Consider the following 18126-nt stretch of genomic DNA (forward strand, 5'->3'; position numbering starts at 1 on the left):
TTTCTATGCAGGAACAGTGCTCATAATACAATACTAGGGTTTGTTTTTTAAAGAACAGGATCTGAAGGCAAGACAAGTAGGGTCCTATTATTTTCAGTTCCCGGTGACTTCTATGTGTCAGCTGTTGTTTTGCAAATTCTGCAACATTCTGTGACTGGAAGTGTAAAAATACATGATGACCACCTATTGTCTGAAAGCCATGTGAAAAACAAGGATTTTTTTTAAAACCAATATCATTTATTTTACTGGAAACAGTTTAAAGCTCATAAGCATTAATATTTTGTTGGTACTTGAAGTACCTATAAGTCAGTGTTATGTTGGATCATGCAGTATTTGTTCTTAAGGTACGGAGGAAAAGTGTTGTTTGCTACCTCAATGAATTTAAAGTAATTTCTATTTCATTTGTGTACATTTAAGTCATTAACATAAAAACACACTCTTTTTGGTAGTAAAATAAGAGTGAAAGGTAAAAAAAAACAACAACAACTGAATTCCCAAAAATTAAAACAGAAAAAACGGAAGGAAAGGCAGGAAACGTTGCAGGTACAGAGAAGAATGGATTCTACAAAGTGATGTTAACTTGCATGTCAGAGAGTAATCAAGAAAGTGGAGCTGAAAAGAAGCTTCTACAACAAAGAAAAAATGATCTGAATGTCGTGAACTACTTCAGAAAACACAAGCTGAAGTTTTGAGAACCTCTGTATAGATCTTTAACACACTGTGCATCATCATTTCTGCTAACAGATCATGGAAAACGCTGAGATCAACAACATCATCAAAATCGTGGGCCTCCAGTACAAGAAGAGCTACGAGGACCCGGAGTCTCTGAGGAGTCTGCGCTACGGCAAGATCATGATCATGACGGATCAGGTAGGTGTCGTCAGGGACGAGGCTCAGCTGCTCAGGTCTGTTGCTTTCACTTCCTCACTGTGTTTGTCTGCTCTCAGGATCAAGATGGTTCCCACATCAAAGGTCTGCTCATCAACTTCTTCCACCACAACTGGCCCTCCCTGCTGAAACACACATTCCTGGAGGAGTTCATCACACCCATCGTCAAAGTGAGAAAGACACACACTAACAAACAACACCACCACTTCAGTACAAAAGCTAATCACAGGCATCAAAACTCTAAATAGATATAGATAAAGCCACTTTTCCCCTTAGAAGAGATGATTACCAAGTAGTGCACAGTGGTAAGGGGTGGATATCATCAAAGTGGAACTGGCTTGTATCTGATTTAAATGAAACCTCAACATACACACTTCATATGTGGAGAGAAAGTTGAACACTTTCTGTACTGTAATGTTAGGTTAATATACCTGGGTAATGAGGTAAATACAGTCATAATCATTTTGTCTGTGAAAATCCCACTGGGCACCAGGATGATACTGCTACACTTGTATCCAACAAGTCTTTATATGAGAACCAAAGAAGAACATAAATGTTGCTTACACATGTACTGGAACAAAACTGTTGTGGATCAAGAACACAGCACTGTGTGTGTGCCAGGAGAGGATAACATGAACCTTAAAAAACAGATTGGATCCTTAAAAAGAGCTTGGGAAACAATGAAATGATTTTATACTAAATGTAGCCACGTTAGAGCTTCTTCTGGACCTGAGCTGTGTTGATTTTTTTGATTTGTTGTCTGCAGGCGACCAAGAACAAGCAGGAACTGTCCTTCTACAGCATTCCAGAGTTTGATGAGTGGAAGAAACAAACAGAGAATTATAAAACCTGGCATATAAAGTACTACAAAGGTTTGCTGCTCAAATCTTAACAAATATACATATATATCTGTATATAAAGAATGTTTTTATGAACACAAACATCCTTCCGTAGTTGTTTATGTGTGAATTTATTTTTCAGGTTTGGGTACAAGTACAAGCAAAGAGGCAAAGGAGTACTTTGCCGACATGGAAAGGCACCGCATCTCCTTCAGATACAGCGGTGTGGAGGATGACGCTGCCATCACTCTGGTGAGTTTACTCTGACTATTTCATCCAGTTCTCCCAAGTCCTACACAAACTACAGACAGACACTATTTCAGACAGTTCAGTAGAAATGAATCAGAGCCTCTGATTACTGACATCACAAGTAAACGGTTTGAGATCTGCTATCAAAGGGTTTACACTAGGGCTGTCAATCCTCCCCCCAAATCACATTTGAATTGTTAATGTTTGTTTTAGCTCATTATGTACACCTATACCAGCTTATTATTACGTCCCTTGTCCATTAAAGGGCATTCAAACCAAATCTGTTATGTAGCATTTGCAACACACTTAAGTTTTACCAACTCAATATAAAACTTCAAGAAGGGAAATTGAAATATTATAAGTAGTGGAGCAACGGATCACAGTTGATCTGTGATCGGCACAAGTGGTCTGTGGATCTGTCAATAAAAAAATAAGTTGTGTGTAGTGTGGGAACACCGCTCCAGCCGAATAAACGGGTGATAAAAAAACTTGTAAATTTGAAGCTGCAGCTCTACGTCGCACACAACAACAAAATAGTTTTATGTGTTTTATCAACATGTTTACTACCCTGGTGGTCGAAGATCAAAGCCATAGTGACCCTACACAACACTTTTTGGACTTATCTGAGGATGACAAAATGTTTGTCATCTAGTGAACAAAATTCAGATTTGAATGTGATTTGAAGCAGTGCAGAGATGTCTCAGTATGAAGCTGGTACCTCCATGTTCTGTTGTTTGGACACAACATGGCCTGTAACAAAAAACCTCAGCCCTCAGTGTGCAGTAAAGATACTGATTGTTTTTGTTGTGGTGTTTCAGGCCTTCAGTAAGAAGAAGACAGACGACAGGAAGGAGTGGCTGACTAACTTCATGGAGGACAGACGTCAGAGGAGGATGCACGGCCTGCCAGAGGTTTGTGGCTTCGCTGCAGTGATGACAGGGGGAAGGGTGGTTTGGTTTTGGTGTGTGTGCTGCTCCCAATCTGGGAATCCTTCACACTGAGCTCCACAAACTCTGGGATTAGACGCCGTTTCATTTTCTGTGGTTTTCCTTCATGTGTTTGACGTCTAAAGACCAATCACTGTAGATCTGTTGACAGTATCTAAAACGTTCTAAAGTCACGTAAAACCACTCAGATGAAATATTATACCACGGATTGAAGCCACATGGATGACATTTTATTTGAATTGTTTTTCAGCAATACCTGTATGGAACCCAGGCCAGACACCTCTCCTACAACGACTTCATCAACAAAGAGCTGATTCTGTTCTCCAACTCTGACAATGAGAGATCCATCCCATCTTCGGTCGATGGTTTGTAGACACGCTTCATATCTGTGCATGGCTTCCATGAGTGAAAAAAAAATGGACAGTGTTCATTGTCTCAGTGTCTCCCTCTGATGGAATGTGTGTGTTGTTTCCAGGTCTGAAGCCAGGTCAGAGGAAGGTCCTGTTCACCTGTATGAAAAGGAACGACAAGAGGGAAGTGAAGGTAGCACAGCTGGCCGGTTCCGTGGCTGAGATGTCGGCCTACCATCACGGAGAGGTACAGTCAGCTCAGTGTCTTCTAGATGTGTCTGCATGTCAATGTCTCAGTGACACCTTCAGGGTTTTAGCTTTGATTTTGGTGGGAGAAGCTCAAAGTTTAACATCTCATCAGCTAGAGCTACTGAACCAGACTAATGGCGCATTTCCACTAGCACGGCTCGGCTCGGTACGGCTCGGCTCGGCGCGCTATTTGCGTGTTTCCACTAGCACGTAGTACCTGCAACCAGGTACACTTTTGGTATCACCTCAGCCCTGGTTCCAAGCGAGCCGAAGCGTTACTAAAACGTGACGTCAGCCGACTGCCTTCCACTGACTGGCCGATGAGTGTCGTCACTGGAAGCGACGACCGACAACAGAAATGTTCCTGCTGAAGCTGTTATTACCAGAGAATTTCTAATATTTAGACTGGCTCTGTTATTACGTGACTTTATTAAGTTTTAATATTTTTTCATGCGAGAAAGTAACTGTTTAGATCCCCATGTGCGGTTAGTTTATCCAAACGACGGCTGTTTAGAAGTTTGCCCCGATGTTTTTCGGAGAAGTGAAGCTCCAGGTCCGAGCAGCGACCGCGACACCACAGAGGCAGCAGCCCGGCTCCTGACGTGCTCCGCGGCCAGCCTACCACCGTCACCCCGAGGAGAACAGACCGCTAATTAACTTCCCCGATGGCTTTTTAGAGGTTTACCACCGGCTGGTTAAACTCTTAAATGTTGGTCTCATTGATGAAATCTAACAATTGTGGCTGTAGCAGAAGTTTGTTTGTGGTTAGAAAGAAGAGCAGCACTGCCTTGGGGTCTGTACGCACAGAAAACACCACATTTACATCAATAAATAAATGTTTTACAATGAACCAGGCCGATCTCAGAGCTGGCAAGACTCTCCGGTAAGGCATATTGAACGGTTAAATGCCGTTAACGGGACGAGAGCAGTCAAAACGGCGGTTTAAAGCTAGCTACAGCGAGGGTAGGTTCACTTCCTGTTTACAAAGTAAAAGCACCAATTCTATCGTAATGGCTTTCCTTATGATAAAAGGCTACGGGTGTTTTATTTTGTGAAAATAACCGGAAGTGCGTTGCTCACTACGACTAGCTTTAGTAACGCCGACTTCGTTGAAACAAAATTGTAAACAGCTGGTATTTTGTCAGTTTTTCAACACGATGGGGATCTAAACGACTACTTTCTCGCCTGAAAATGTTTCAAATGTTGCTAAAGTTATATATTTACAGAGTTTAGAGCGTTGCTCGGCGCCGTGTAAATGACGTCACGGCGGCACTAGTGATACTCAGTTGTAATGGAAACACAACCAAACCGAGCCGTGCCGTGCCGTGCCGAGCCGTATCGAGCCGAGCCGTGCTAGTGGAAATGCGCCATAAGAGACCATTCACAGGCTCAGGAAAGCTTTGCAGGTGTTTTTGAGTTCATTAGCTGGTTAGAGTGTGACACCATTAGGTTACAATAGTGAACTGTTTCACTATACTAATGTTTTGATTTACTGAATTATATTTCATTAAATATAAGACATATTCATTACAATTAAAAGACATAGAAATGTGAAATATTTCAGTCTGTGTAATGAATCTATATAGATATGAGCTTCATTGTTTGAATGGAAAAAAGTCTTCCATGATATTCTAATTTATTGAGATGCACCTGTGGGTTCATACAAATCCTCAAAGTTGAATTCAGTGTTCCACTGACTATTCACGATTACTGACACTCATTTTTCATTCACCCACGTAGCAAGCTCTCATGATGACCATAGTGAACTTGGCCCAGAACTTCGTGGGCAGCAACAACGTGAACATCCTGCAGCCTCTCGGACAGTTTGGTACTCGCATCAACGGAGGAAAGGATGCTGCCAGCCCTCGTTACATCTTCACCATGCTCAGGTGAGCAGGAACTGTTATCCTTCAGGGTCAGGTTAGGCTGTGGATGTAGTCTTAGCAGGGATACATTTTTGAACAGAGGTAATCTAATAATGTTATGTCCCCCCCCCCCACAGTCCTCTTGCTAAGCTGTTGTACCCAGCGGTGGATTCCAACCTGCTCAAATTCTTGTACGATGACAACCAGAAAGTGGAGCCCGAGTGGTACATTCCCATCATTCCACTGGTGCTGGTGAACGGCGCCGAGGGCATCGGGACGGGCTGGGCGTGTAAGATCCCCAACTACGACACCAGAGAGATCGTCAACAACATCAACCGCATGCTCAACCACCAGGACCCCCTGCCCATGGTAAACACTGACGGCTGCTGGTTTGCCAATGAGCCGTAGTTCTCTCGTAAAGTCTAGTCTCGCGATATCCCATAATTCTTTTAAATTCTCGTCCCGCGAGACTTCACTTTGAGGAAGATGGACAGAAGCGTCTTGCGTTTTTATGGTGATGAGACAGTGATCTCAGCTGTTGCTGTTATTGTTTTTAACAGAAGATGAGGCAAAGCCCTTATGTATATATGATATATATTATTACATTATATACTGTATAAATTATGTGTGGCAGTGGCCATGAATAAGGGATTTCTGGGAGAGGATTTCAGACCAACTATGGATACAAAATTTCAGGATGACCTGGGATACGTTCAACTAGCTGTGTGATGTTCTCAAACCGATTAGCGTTTCCATCACACTTTTGTGATACACTTTCATATCGTCTGAAAAACCACCTCACAAGATCGTAAACATGTTTTAGCGATATTTGAGAGGTTTTTGGAAATTCTGGCGTTTCCATTACCAGTTTTTATTGCGATATTTAGCTTTTGTGCATTCTTAGAGGTGATGGAAGCGCACTTAGTGATGCAAATAAAAACATGGCGATGGATTCTTTCTGTGGTGTGGCTGACAAAAAAACATTGTCTCAGTTTATGTCCCTCTGCTTCTGTTTGTACTCATTCAGCTTCCCAGCTACAAAAACTTCAAAGGGGTGATCCATGAACTGGGTCAGAACCAGTACCTGGTCAGTGGAGAGGTGTGTGTCATTGACAAGAACACCATAGAGATCACAGAGCTTCCTGTGCGCACATGGACACAGGTAAACCTCAGCTGCTTTTCTTTTGCCTCTTGAAATGTTTTCTATTGCAGTGTCCTTTCCATGTGAGATTAAATTGAACAGGTCCCACAGAGGAAACTGAAATATTTACCATAACCAAAAGATAACAGCAATGTGTAGTTGTGTGTGTGTTTACTGCAGTTTCAGATGGTTTGTTATGTATTTGTCGTAGTGTAAATAACAGTTTCTGTCCTCCCGTGTGCAGGCCTATAAGGAGTCTGTGCTGGAGCCCATGCTGCAGGGCACAGACAAAACACCGGCTCTCATCAATGACTATAAGGAATACCACACAGACACCACAGTCAAGTTTGTGGTGCGCATGTCTGAGGAGAAACTGGCCCAGGCCGAGGCAGTGGGCCTCCACAAAGTCTTCAAGCTGCAGTCCAGCCTCACCTGCAACTCCATGGTAACGTCAGATGAAGTTGCAGTTATGAAAACATGACTGGGCCATATGAAGTCAGACATACAGTGTATTAGGTTTTCCTTCTTTTACCGTCTTGTTTTGAAGTAAGTAGGGACTGATTTTCTTTTTTCTCTGTTCAGGTTCTGTTTGACCACATGGGTTGTCTTAAGAGGTACGACTCGGTCCAAGACATCCTCAAGGAGTTCTTTGAGCTCCGCCTCAACTACTACAAACTGAGGAAGGACTGGTTACTGGGCAGCCTGGGAGCCGAGGCCTCCAAACTGTCCAACCAGGCTCGCTTTGTACTGGAGAAGATTGAAGGAAAAATTTCAATCGGTAAGAATGCAGGACAAATCACTTCCTTATGCATCCATAAATATTTGTTTATATAATTTCTGTTCTAATTATTATTTTTTTTATCCTAATAGAAAACAAATCCAGACGGGAACTGATCCGCATGCTGGTCCAGAAAGGCTACGAATCAGATCCAGTGGCAGCCTGGACCAAAGCTCAGGAAAAGGTAATCTTCTAGAACATATAGTGCATCTGCACAGTTTACAGGCTACAGGTCAAAATGTATGAGATAGTATGAATGACTTTATAGTGCAACTAAACAGCGTTATGGTCATCTTTAATAACAATGAATGTATGAGTGATCCTGGAGAAGGAGTTAGACCCTGACATCTGTCAGTACGTTTACATGCAGAGCTTAATCGAGCTATGCTCAAAATTCGATTTTGGCGTAGGACTTCTGTCCTTGTCTCAATATACATGCAACTGAGAAAATCGAATAACTGACGGGGTCCGCCCCGTCATGCGCCGTCACCTGTTGTTTCAGCGGGTTGATACGCCCCCCTGTCCTGTTGACTTTTCTGTCACCTCGTAAAAAACTGAATATAAACAACTTAGTAGCTTATTAATAAATTCTCAACTGCAGTTCCCGACCAGACGCGCCAGTCTGGGCCGGATTCGCGCCGAGAATAGGATACGGGCTTCCTTTTTTCTCTCTCTCTCTCTCTCTCTCTCTCTCTCTCTCTCTCTCTCTCTCTCTCTCTCTCTCTCTCTCTCTCTCTCTCTCTCTCTCTCTCTCTCTCTCTAATAAAAACAATCTGGCTGGTCGCGCTGTGTATGTGTGAAATGCATTGAATCTTTCTTTACTTTGCCGGGTTCGGGCAGCTTCTCTGCTCCACTTGGTGCCGTCTCTACGGTTGTGGAGCATGCGCACATGCATTGTCTAGTTATACTCCGACTAAGGTGTATACATGACGGAGAAAATCGAATTCCAATCGCATTATCTGGGTGTCTTAATCGGAGTTCTCAACTCCGATTTCAGTCGGACTAAGGTGTTTACATGCACTTCAGTTGTCCAGTTATAGTCGGATTAAGGCAATAATTCGTTTTTTTTTCAAGTGTCATGTAAACGTACTGTATGTTTCTTGTTTGTCTGCATCAGGCACTGGAGGAGGATTACCAAGAGGGAAATGACAGCGACAGTTCGTTGGACTCAGGCTCGACCTCGGGGCCAAACTTCAACTACATCCTCAACATGCCTCTGTGGTGTCTGACTAAAGAGAAGGTGGATGAACTGCTCAAACAGAGGGACCACAAGGTGAGACTTATTTATTTAGCAGAGCATTTCTCAAATGGGAGTCAGTCCCCACATCCAGCAGTGTTCAGCTCACGAGGACACATTTCAGATCTAGTGTATGAAAATGTGAAGTAGATATGTGTCAGTGAACAAAGTGGATGTGTGCTGATGTGCAGAAAGGAGAACTGAACGACCTCCAGAGGAAAAATTCCGAGGATCTGTGGAAGGAGGACCTGGCCGTCTTCATCGAGGAGCTGGATGTAAGTTTGTGCAGCCGTTTTCATTCTCTTCCTCCTTCCTGTTGCTTCCCGTTGCCTTTTTTATGTCTTCAAATGTGCCACCAACACTTTCTTGGCCTCAAGGCTGAAGCTGTGAAGGACAGTTGATAATCACAGCTTTGTGGAAAGCATTAAATTACACATGAAGATGAGGGGTTCTAAATATCAGTCTTTCACTTTTAGATGAAATGCTCCGTTGTATAAAACCTTTATTACTCACATAGGGAGAAATTATAAAACAGTTACACTTACACTGAGTGAGGGAGGAGTCTGCTGTGCTCAAGGTGCATGATTGTACTTATTAACAGTAGGAGCTTTTTGATTGGAGCTTGCAGGTGAAATGTGTTTATCTGGCCTGATTTGTCTTGTCTTGTCTTCTACTACGTGGTACCAGCTCGACTCTACTCTATTTGCTCTATGTACGTTTCCATTACTACCTGGAATCTGGTTATCTGGAACTACTTTACTGGTACCAGCTCAGCCGAGGTTCCAAAATGGATATCCTGCACGGCTAAAGCTCTTTATATTCCTGCAGTAGGCCTGTTAAAATGTCACTTTATGAAGTTTTAATATTTTTTCAGACACTAAGTAACCCAATTAATTAATGTTGGAAGATAAATCTCTCAGTCCATAGCATTGGTTCATTGCTGTTCTGGCTTTTATTTGTGTTGTAAAAGTAAAACGTAATGAAAGTAAACACTTGCTGTGTGTTGTCTGTCAGAATGTGGAGACCATCGAGCGGGAGGAGCAGAGCGCAGGAAGAGCCATCAAACTAGTGAAGGGTAAGGTGGGAAAACCTAAAGCGAAGAAGCTGAACCTGGAGGAGACCCTGCCTTCGCCGTTTGGCCGCAGGGTGGAGCCTCCGACTCAGCCGATCAAATCTGACGCCGCCAAGAAACTGACCAAAAAGAAGAAGGTAACGACCGCCGACATCCGTCTGAAAAGGAAAGAGTGATGTGGAGAGGTCAGGGTGGTTACATGTTGTTGTGTTTTCCTCTCAGGGCGACGCAGACGTATCGGTGAAGATAGAGTTTGATGACGATGGTTTGGCTGTAGAGGGAGGAACAGGAGAAAACTCTGTTGCCAAACCAAAGACTCCACGTGTCAAGAAGGAGAAGAAAGAGCCAGGTTAGCTCTTAGTTCTGAAGATTCACATGGTTCTTCTGTCTCATGTTGAAATGTTGACCTTTACATTTTCTTTTTTTTATGTTGCTTTGCTTTATTGATCCGTCGGTGTTTCCAAACCCACTCAGTAATCAACTGCTCAGTGGTTCACTTTCACATTGACAGGAGGCTGTTATTTGTGATGAGAACTTGTTTTATAGTTGAATCATCAGCTCAGACAGTTATTGCTCAGATACAACTTTCCAGACATAATAATACAGTGTTAGCTGGATAAACAGAATACCTCAGGCCTCTTTGATGCAGTGCAGTGCAGAGAACAAACTGAAATCTATGGTCTCGGTCAGAGTGAGAGTACCGACAGCTAACGGTCTGTTCCCCCCTGTGTCCTGTGCTGCAGGAGCCCCAAGAGTGAGAAAAACTCCAGTACCCAAAGGCACCCCTGCTAAGAAGGTGAAGAAGAGGAACCCCTGGTCTGATGACGAGTCCAAGTCGGACAGTGATCTGGAGAACAGTGAGCCGCTGGTCATCCCCAGAGAGACCAAGTCCCAGAGAGCATCAGGTACGGCTGACTGGAGCTGGTCAACTGTCCACACTGAGGAATATAGTGCACTATATAGTTTGTTCGCCATTTTGTAGTTTTATAGTGTTGTTCCAATTCTCCGTGGCTGAATTCATCCACTATGTAATGAACGACAACACCCACAATGCACCGCAAAATTGAGTGAACAAGCAATGTACACTACTTTCTACACCCGTATCCCACAATGCAATGCGGTCACGTTTTGCCAGAGAAGAAGAGCAAGCTAATTAGCATGTTAGCTACGATTTCTTTAGGTTATTTACCAGTAAACTCCTCAGACGTATTTGTCTTCACTCCGTTTGCCTCGCCTGAGGAGCAGGAGTTGGGCGAGCAGCATCCGAGCAATTACAGGCAGCATTAAATCAATCTAATAAAGAAACTGTAGTAGAATATGTAGTAAATATGAGAAACCCCTCTTGCAGTGATCTCTGCCATGCAAAGTCTTCTCTGTTCACTGCCACGTTCCTGCCACAACTTAACATACAGTATATGACCTTACATACAAACATGCAGTGCCATGAAAAAGTATTTGCCCCCTTTCAGATTTCTTAGTTTTTTGCATATTTGTCACACTTAAAGGGACAACGAGGAGTTTTGGAAAAGTGAAGCGTTTTCACACTACATTTATGAGCCTCCGCGCACACCGTAAAATTCTTTGACCGACGCAAGACGGACTCATGTTTTCATTCATCAATAATTAAAGTCAGAGGTTCAAAGAGGTTCACATACCGTCGTAGTTCCGACCATAAACGGCGATTCGGCTGCGTTATTCTCATGACTCGCCACGAAGGAAACGCTGGTCGGCTCGACCAGCATTTCCGCCACCACTAATAATAACAAAATAACGATAGAGACAGAACGATATATTTATCGAAAATGGAGCCATTAACAAGTGTGGGTAGCGTAGATTCATCCACATTAACGTGAGACTTTTTTATAACCGAATAGAAACTCCTCGTTGTCCCTTTAAATGTTCACACAAATTTGGATATTAGACAAAGATAACCCAATGCAGTTTTTAAATGATGATTTCATTTTGTAAAGGGAAAAAAAAGCTATCCAAACCTACCTGGCCCTATGTAACTGTAATAAATCTAATTTCAAGAAATCACTTCAATAGAACCTGTTTGAGTGAAGTAAAGTGAGAGATCTCAAACAGCAACACATCATGTCGCAATCTAAAGAAATTAAAAAAAGATTTACATTGACACCTATCAGTCTGGAAAGTGTTACAGAGACATTTTGGGTCTCTCTTTGGGGACTCCAGACACAGACTGACATCCATATCCCAGGCCATGTCAGAGACAACTATGCTTTCTATAACTTGGTGAGGAACACTGAGGCTCAGTCCACAGCATCCAAAACTGGCTGCTGTACCTTTGTGAAACCCTCCATGTAAGCATTAAGCTCCAAACCAGTTGTGACTGTATACCTAAAGCCACAGGAACACTTGACCATTGCACATGTTCATGTCATGAATAACTGGACAGGACGGTACATGCACCAACTGCAGTTTTAGTTTGAGTAGTGTTAGAGTGAACAGCATCGGTGGTGTATTCTGCACCGTTCTCTTCCTCTGTGAATATGTTAAAGCTCTCTGATGTGACCCACTGTCAACACCAGGGCTCTGATGATGACGGTGGCTAGTACTATGTAATTTCACTCAGTGACATCAAACCTGAGGACAGAGAGAAGCGTTCGGCTCGGTGGAGGTTACCTCAGGCTCATTATCCTCTGTCGGCTCCAAGTGTTTGAACGTGGCGTGATGCAACCCGGCTGAAACAGGAATAACGATCGCACGAGGCGTCGGAATCCACAGCAGTAATAATGCGCTTTGACACGGACTCGGCTCTTGTCTTTCAGCTTCCAAGCCAAAATACACGTTTGACTTCTCGGAGGAGGAGGACGGAGAGGAAGAGGAGAACGGAGACGACGGCGTGACTTCCTCTCCGGTCAGGTCGTCGTTCAAAGACGACTTTCCTTCGTCCGACTCCAAGAGCCGCTACAACGACCACAACGATGACGATGAAGACGACGACGACAATGACAATGACAACGACAACGACAACGAAGACGCCTTCTCTACAACCAAACAGAAGACCACCACGTAAGACTGCAGCTACCAGCAAACTGCTTCAGATCAATCCCCACAGAGCCATATGAGCCATATGCACGCTATTATATGAAGTTATAGGCTGGTGCTTATAATGCAACATGCCTGTCATCAGAAGATGGGTACTCTGGCTTTCTCCCACAGTCCAAAGACATGCAGGTTAGGTTAATTGGCGACTCTCAATTGCCCATAGGTGTGGATGAGAGTGTGAATGGTTGTCTATCTGTATATGTTGGCCCTGCGATAGACTGGCGACCTTGTCCAGGGTGTACCCCGCCTCTCGCCCAAAGTCAGCTGAGATTGGCTCCAGCTCACCCGTGACCCTAGTGCAGGATAAGTGGTATAGAAAATGAATGAAAATGAAAAAAAGTTTAATATATTAAATATAATATATACGTATATTATATAAAACTGAATATGCTTTCCTCCTCTGAAGGTCTGCACCAGTCGCTAAGAAGAAAGCAACAACCAGCATCTTCTTGTCCAAATCAGCCTTCTCTGAAAAAAGCAACGACAGTGGTGAGTAGAAGCTGTGGAGCTGACTCCAGAGCTGCTGTTTGGATGGCTGTGGATTACAATGCACACTGCATGACTTAACTAACAGTGTTTTATATTCATAAAATGTATAAAATAATAATTATTACTATAATATAAATTATTAATTGTTTTTTTTTTCCCGGTTTTACACTTTATTTTATAATTCATGTAGTTCCTGCTTCTACAGTAGGTTTCCTCATTTGATGTTACTGTAACTTAAAGAAGAATTGACCATTTAGAATTTAAAAAAAGTAAATCAGTTCCATTTCAAAATTCTTGATTCATTCATTCTTGATCATTGTTAGTTCTGCAAGAAAAAATCAAGGACAAACTTGATTAATGTGAGATTAGATGTGACAAGCATCATGTTTCCATGGAGGAGGCTGTGCTTGTTCACTGGGCGTTCACTGCATCATATGACAGCTGTGTGCGTGTTTGTGTCGTAGACGGGTCCAAGTCCGAGAGTGACGACGACAACGGCCCGGCGTTCTCCACCTACTCCAGCAGCTCTGCATTTGACAAAGTATCGGCAGCAAAGAAAGGTAATGTAGGATGTGTCCAGCAGAGGGCGCTCTAATAACTGTGATCACAGTGAAGGAAGGGGGAGGGCCGCTCTCTGAAGGGATTACTGACTTGTTTGTGCATCCAGTTGAACCCATTAAGTCTGATATACATATTTTATAAGTATATTGTGGATTTAGCTCATCAAAGCATGATATAACTGTCATGTACAAGAAGGGGGTGGTCAGAATCTCCCAGCATGCCTTACTGTGCTGTAATAGAGGCGTAGTGACTGATGAGGTGTTTGTTTGTGACGTGCAGCAGTGAAGAAGCCTTCAGACGCAGCTCCCAAACCTAAGAAGACACCAACACCAAAAGCAAAGAAACCAGACAAGTCCATCTGGGACTCGGACTCAGACACCGGGTCCAAGAAGCCAGGACCAGGTCTTAAAGGTACACCACAGACTGAAAATCAGTAGAGAAAATCAACCCACCACCAGTGGAGTGCTTCTGCTCACCTTGATGTTGTGACCTTTGTGCAGGTAAAGGCCGGGGGAGGAAGAGGAAGGGCGGCCCTGGCTCTGGCTCTGAAGACGAGTACAGTCCCATGAAGAAAGTGACAAAACCTGTGGGCAGAGTGAGTATCTCTCTCTCTCTCTCTCTGAGTGCTTGTGCTGCTACTTTGCACATATTGACCTGATGTTTTGTTTGGAGGCATTTTATTTACAGAGCTTTGACAAATACTGCACCTTTAAGGCATCTATATATAGCTGTATTTAGCTTTTCATCTATTATTCATGAAAGTATTCCCAATAAAACAAACAAACAAAAAAAAAACAAGATCTCTGAAATATAAAGTAGGTCAGAAAGAAGATGCTGCCAAAAGTTAAGTTCAGCAAGAAGTGGTCTTGACAGAAACATTCAGCTGAGTTTTGGAGCAGAATGAAGGCCACCGATCTCCTGAGGACCGAGGTGAACAACAACACAAAGCAGCTGTTTGTGAAGAGGCAGCGCTGAAACCTGAAGTGGCCACGTCAAGCTTCTTCAGCACAAGTGCACATACAACACGTAACACTTAGAATACTGGTGTTGGCTGTTGAATCAGTGATAACAGCTGCTGATCACTTCTCTACATGAACTCACATCAACCTTCTTCTGTGCTTTTTTTCATGGTTCACTTAAATAATAAAAAATACAATATAAATTCTTAATAATCAAACCTTATCTAAGTATCTGTGCACATTGTCAGAGCACAAACAGCCACTGAAGAAGTTTACCTTGATAAATCAAGTCTGATTAAATATTACAGGCAGCTTCTCATACTTTATTTTACCATCCTCCTCTCTTCACATATTTTTGCTGCAGATGTAAAGCTGGAGAGTAACTCTACTGCGCAAAATAATGAAATGTAATTTTACCTTACACATTATTTATTATTTGACAAAAAAGTGGTCATTTTATCAAATGTGGTGTTTCTACTCATTGTAAAATACACCAGTGATCCAGTTTATCATTTGTTTACATAATACAAAAATATTTATACTGTTAAATCCTTTATACTTTTTTCAAAATTTCAATACAGGGCCTGATGGAGTATTGTTTTTATGTTGTTTTATGTTGTTTTTTTAAAGTATGCACACTTGTACTACTAAGTGCAAAAAATGTGCTTTTAAAAGTAAACTATACAAAATATTACACATTAATATTATACTCTATTAATTGAGCTATTTTTTTAAACCGACATCTGACCTAATTATTGATATCAAATACTAATACATTTTTGATGGTTTTAACCCTTTGAATGCCAGGTTTTTGTCACATGGCCACGAGTTTTTGCTAGACTTGCATAGTTCCACTTTGACCTTATGAGTGTAACACTTGTTTGTACACAGTGTATAGAGTTTAGAGTTACTGTAGGGGCTGAGGTGGAAATAACAAGATCAAATTAAAATACACAACTTTGCCAAGACCCATGCCATATTATTTAACAAGTGAGGTTTAATTCAGGGCAGATTCAGAGCAGCAACAATCTGAGTAAAAACCATAATAAAGTATTTTGTCGCCCTGGTTTGCAGAAGACGCCACAGAAACCTCCGTCCGACGACGAGGACGAGGACGACAGCAACAGCCTGAGCCTGAGCCTGAAGCAGTCCCGTGACCGGCCCGGCCGAGCCAAGAAGGAGGTCAAGTACTACAACGAGTCGGACGACGGGGAAGAGGAAGAAGACGACAACATGTTCGATTAGAGCGGATGGTGGTTCTGTTCAAACACACTCCTCCTCCTGTGTTCCCACAGACTTTTGTACATTTCCTGTTTCATTTAATTTCATTAATGGTGATGTTCAATGATTTTTAATGTGTAGGTGTTTTACACTTTTTATTATACATATACAGGTTTCTTTTTTATGCTCATTGAAATGTTCTGTATTTGTTGGAAGTGGCTTTTAGATGTTTAGACGCTGTGCTTTAGCACATTTTAATTGTTAAAATATTCTGTAACTTTTTGAACATGAAGTTGAAAGTAAACGATGAAATGTCCCTGGTTTCACTGGTACGATTCTTCCATCACTGACGGTTACAGATCACACACTCACACTGACTCTGACATTATGTTGTGAAATGGAATCAATATTTTCTCATTGTGACACATTTCCTGTAGATGGTCAGTGAGAGTAAACCTATGGGCTTTTATAGAGGCAGAATGTATATAAAGGTGCACAGTACTGGTTCCACTCTTTATTTCAGCTGATGAGGGCAGCAGGAGGTGGATGCCATAAGGCTGCAGGGAGTCAGTGACCATAGACTTCCATGTTAAACTGTCAGAAATAAACATGCTCACAGCCTGATAGAAAAATAATCATTTCTATAAATGTATGAGAGGGAATTAAAAAAAAATAAAACTCATTTAAATTTCATGACAGTTTAAATGAATGATAACTGAGGCTGTGGAGGCTTTGGATGACAGGTCGGCAGTGTTGGGAACATTACTTTGAAAATGTAGTTGGTTACAATTACAAGTTACCCTGTTGAAAATATAGTATAATAGTATCAGTTACACAATATAAGTAGTCTAACTGATTGCTTTGATTACATTTTGATTACTTTTCTTAATTTTGAATGAATGCTCTCCACTATTAACCACTTTCACATTTTAAGACCTGATAGTGTAGTGTGGATCCTTTAGCAGTAGATGATATGATAATAGTACTTGAGTTCCTCTTTTTACTGTGAGAACAGCTGTATACACTGAACATCGTTCATCGTTTTAACATAATAGTTTAGAAAAACACTCTTTGCACTGCACTATGATGTCTGGACCTTTTGCCTGCAGTTTGTGCTACAGACAGAAAGGAGAGCCAATCAGAAGTGTCAGCATCCAACTTGCGGCTCTGGAAGGAGGATGTTGGCGTGAAAAAAACGATTTAATAAATCCAAGCTTCAGCTTCTGTGGCGATTTTTCAAATGTAACTAAAAGTGTAATCATGGAAATTAAAAAAAAAAAAATCAATTTCAGATATATCTAAGATCAGAGGAGCTAACTCATGTTTGTGTTGTCACAAAAATAGCCCAAGTTCATCATGTTGAGTTGGTGAGTTGCCAGGGTAACTACTGCAGGGAAGTGGCAAATTCTGGGATTATGGAATCAGCATATAAAAGAACCATCTCCTCTTCACCTGGACCCGTCCCTAACTATAATAAATAAATAGTCCCACTAGACACAGAGTGACGTCTGTCTGCAGGTAGAAACACAGCAGTGGACATTAACACATGGCTGTCTGGAAGAGCTTCCTGTCTTGACTAGGCTGGTTCTTGATGTTATTTTACAAATGCACACATAATAATTTTAAAATAAATATATTTTATTACTTTGCCAGGACAGTTCATGGTAAAGTTAAACAGTATATGAACATAAAAAGCATATGTTAATGTACAAACAAAGACAATATTTAAAATGGAGAGCGAACAGATCGAAGCTCAAACCTCAGAGCGGCCCCTGAGGTCAACTTCACCCTCCGGGCCGGCAGCAGGGGCTGATGGGAGAAAGTCCCATCGGCCCCTGACCAAATTCACCCTCATGGCCAGTAAAGATGTGACCATCATGTCTCATATTAACATGACGATACAACACTGCATATGATTGGTGGTTGAGGTTTTCTGTAACTGATAGAAAAAAGGCAACTATGGACAGTTTGTGATGTCTAACCGGGACAGCTTGAGGACAGACAACAGAGCTACTGGAACAACTGACACCGAGGTCCACAGTCACGGGGTCTGGCTGGGGTTGGACTGATATGTGGAGCTGATGGGCCTGTACAAGGTTTACACATCTCTTCTATGGTTTGGTTTATTACCTCAGGTAGACACTATTTAGCTCATCCAAGTGGTCAGAGGGTTATAATAATGAGAAGCCTCCTACCTGGGATTAGTCGTACA

The 18126-nt window shown here is 42.2% G+C and overlaps 1 protein-coding gene across 1 annotated transcript in view; it reads left to right on the forward strand.

Moving 5' to 3' along the window:
• Positions 1–16230, forward strand: part of top2b (DNA topoisomerase II beta) — a 30205-nt gene extending 13975 nt beyond the window's left edge. Inside the window, exons 13-36 of the mRNA XM_085792271.1 lie at positions 745–870; positions 948–1058; positions 1655–1760; positions 1870–1979; positions 2795–2887; positions 3174–3288; positions 3399–3520; positions 5263–5411; positions 5525–5756; positions 6415–6549; positions 6773–6973; positions 7111–7306; positions 7399–7490; positions 8424–8579; positions 8735–8818; positions 9558–9752; positions 9838–9964; positions 10359–10520; positions 12405–12648; positions 13091–13173; positions 13638–13733; positions 14014–14145; positions 14235–14329; positions 15768–16230. Of these exons, the coding sequence (XP_085648397.1) occupies positions 745–870; positions 948–1058; positions 1655–1760; positions 1870–1979; positions 2795–2887; positions 3174–3288; positions 3399–3520; positions 5263–5411; positions 5525–5756; positions 6415–6549; positions 6773–6973; positions 7111–7306; positions 7399–7490; positions 8424–8579; positions 8735–8818; positions 9558–9752; positions 9838–9964; positions 10359–10520; positions 12405–12648; positions 13091–13173; positions 13638–13733; positions 14014–14145; positions 14235–14329; positions 15768–15938 (3333 nt within the window). The 3' untranslated portion in view covers positions 15939–16230. The remainder of the gene's footprint in view (positions 1–744; positions 871–947; positions 1059–1654; positions 1761–1869; positions 1980–2794; positions 2888–3173; positions 3289–3398; positions 3521–5262; positions 5412–5524; positions 5757–6414; positions 6550–6772; positions 6974–7110; positions 7307–7398; positions 7491–8423; positions 8580–8734; positions 8819–9557; positions 9753–9837; positions 9965–10358; positions 10521–12404; positions 12649–13090; positions 13174–13637; positions 13734–14013; positions 14146–14234; positions 14330–15767) is intronic.
• The last annotated feature ends 1896 nt before the right edge of the window (positions 16231–18126 follow it).

This window comes from Trachurus japonicus, chromosome 11 (genome assembly GCF_045865225.1).
Source record: "Trachurus japonicus isolate A0001 chromosome 11, Traja_1.0".
NCBI classification, from domain to species: Eukaryota; Metazoa; Chordata; class Actinopteri; order Carangiformes; family Carangidae; genus Trachurus; species Trachurus japonicus.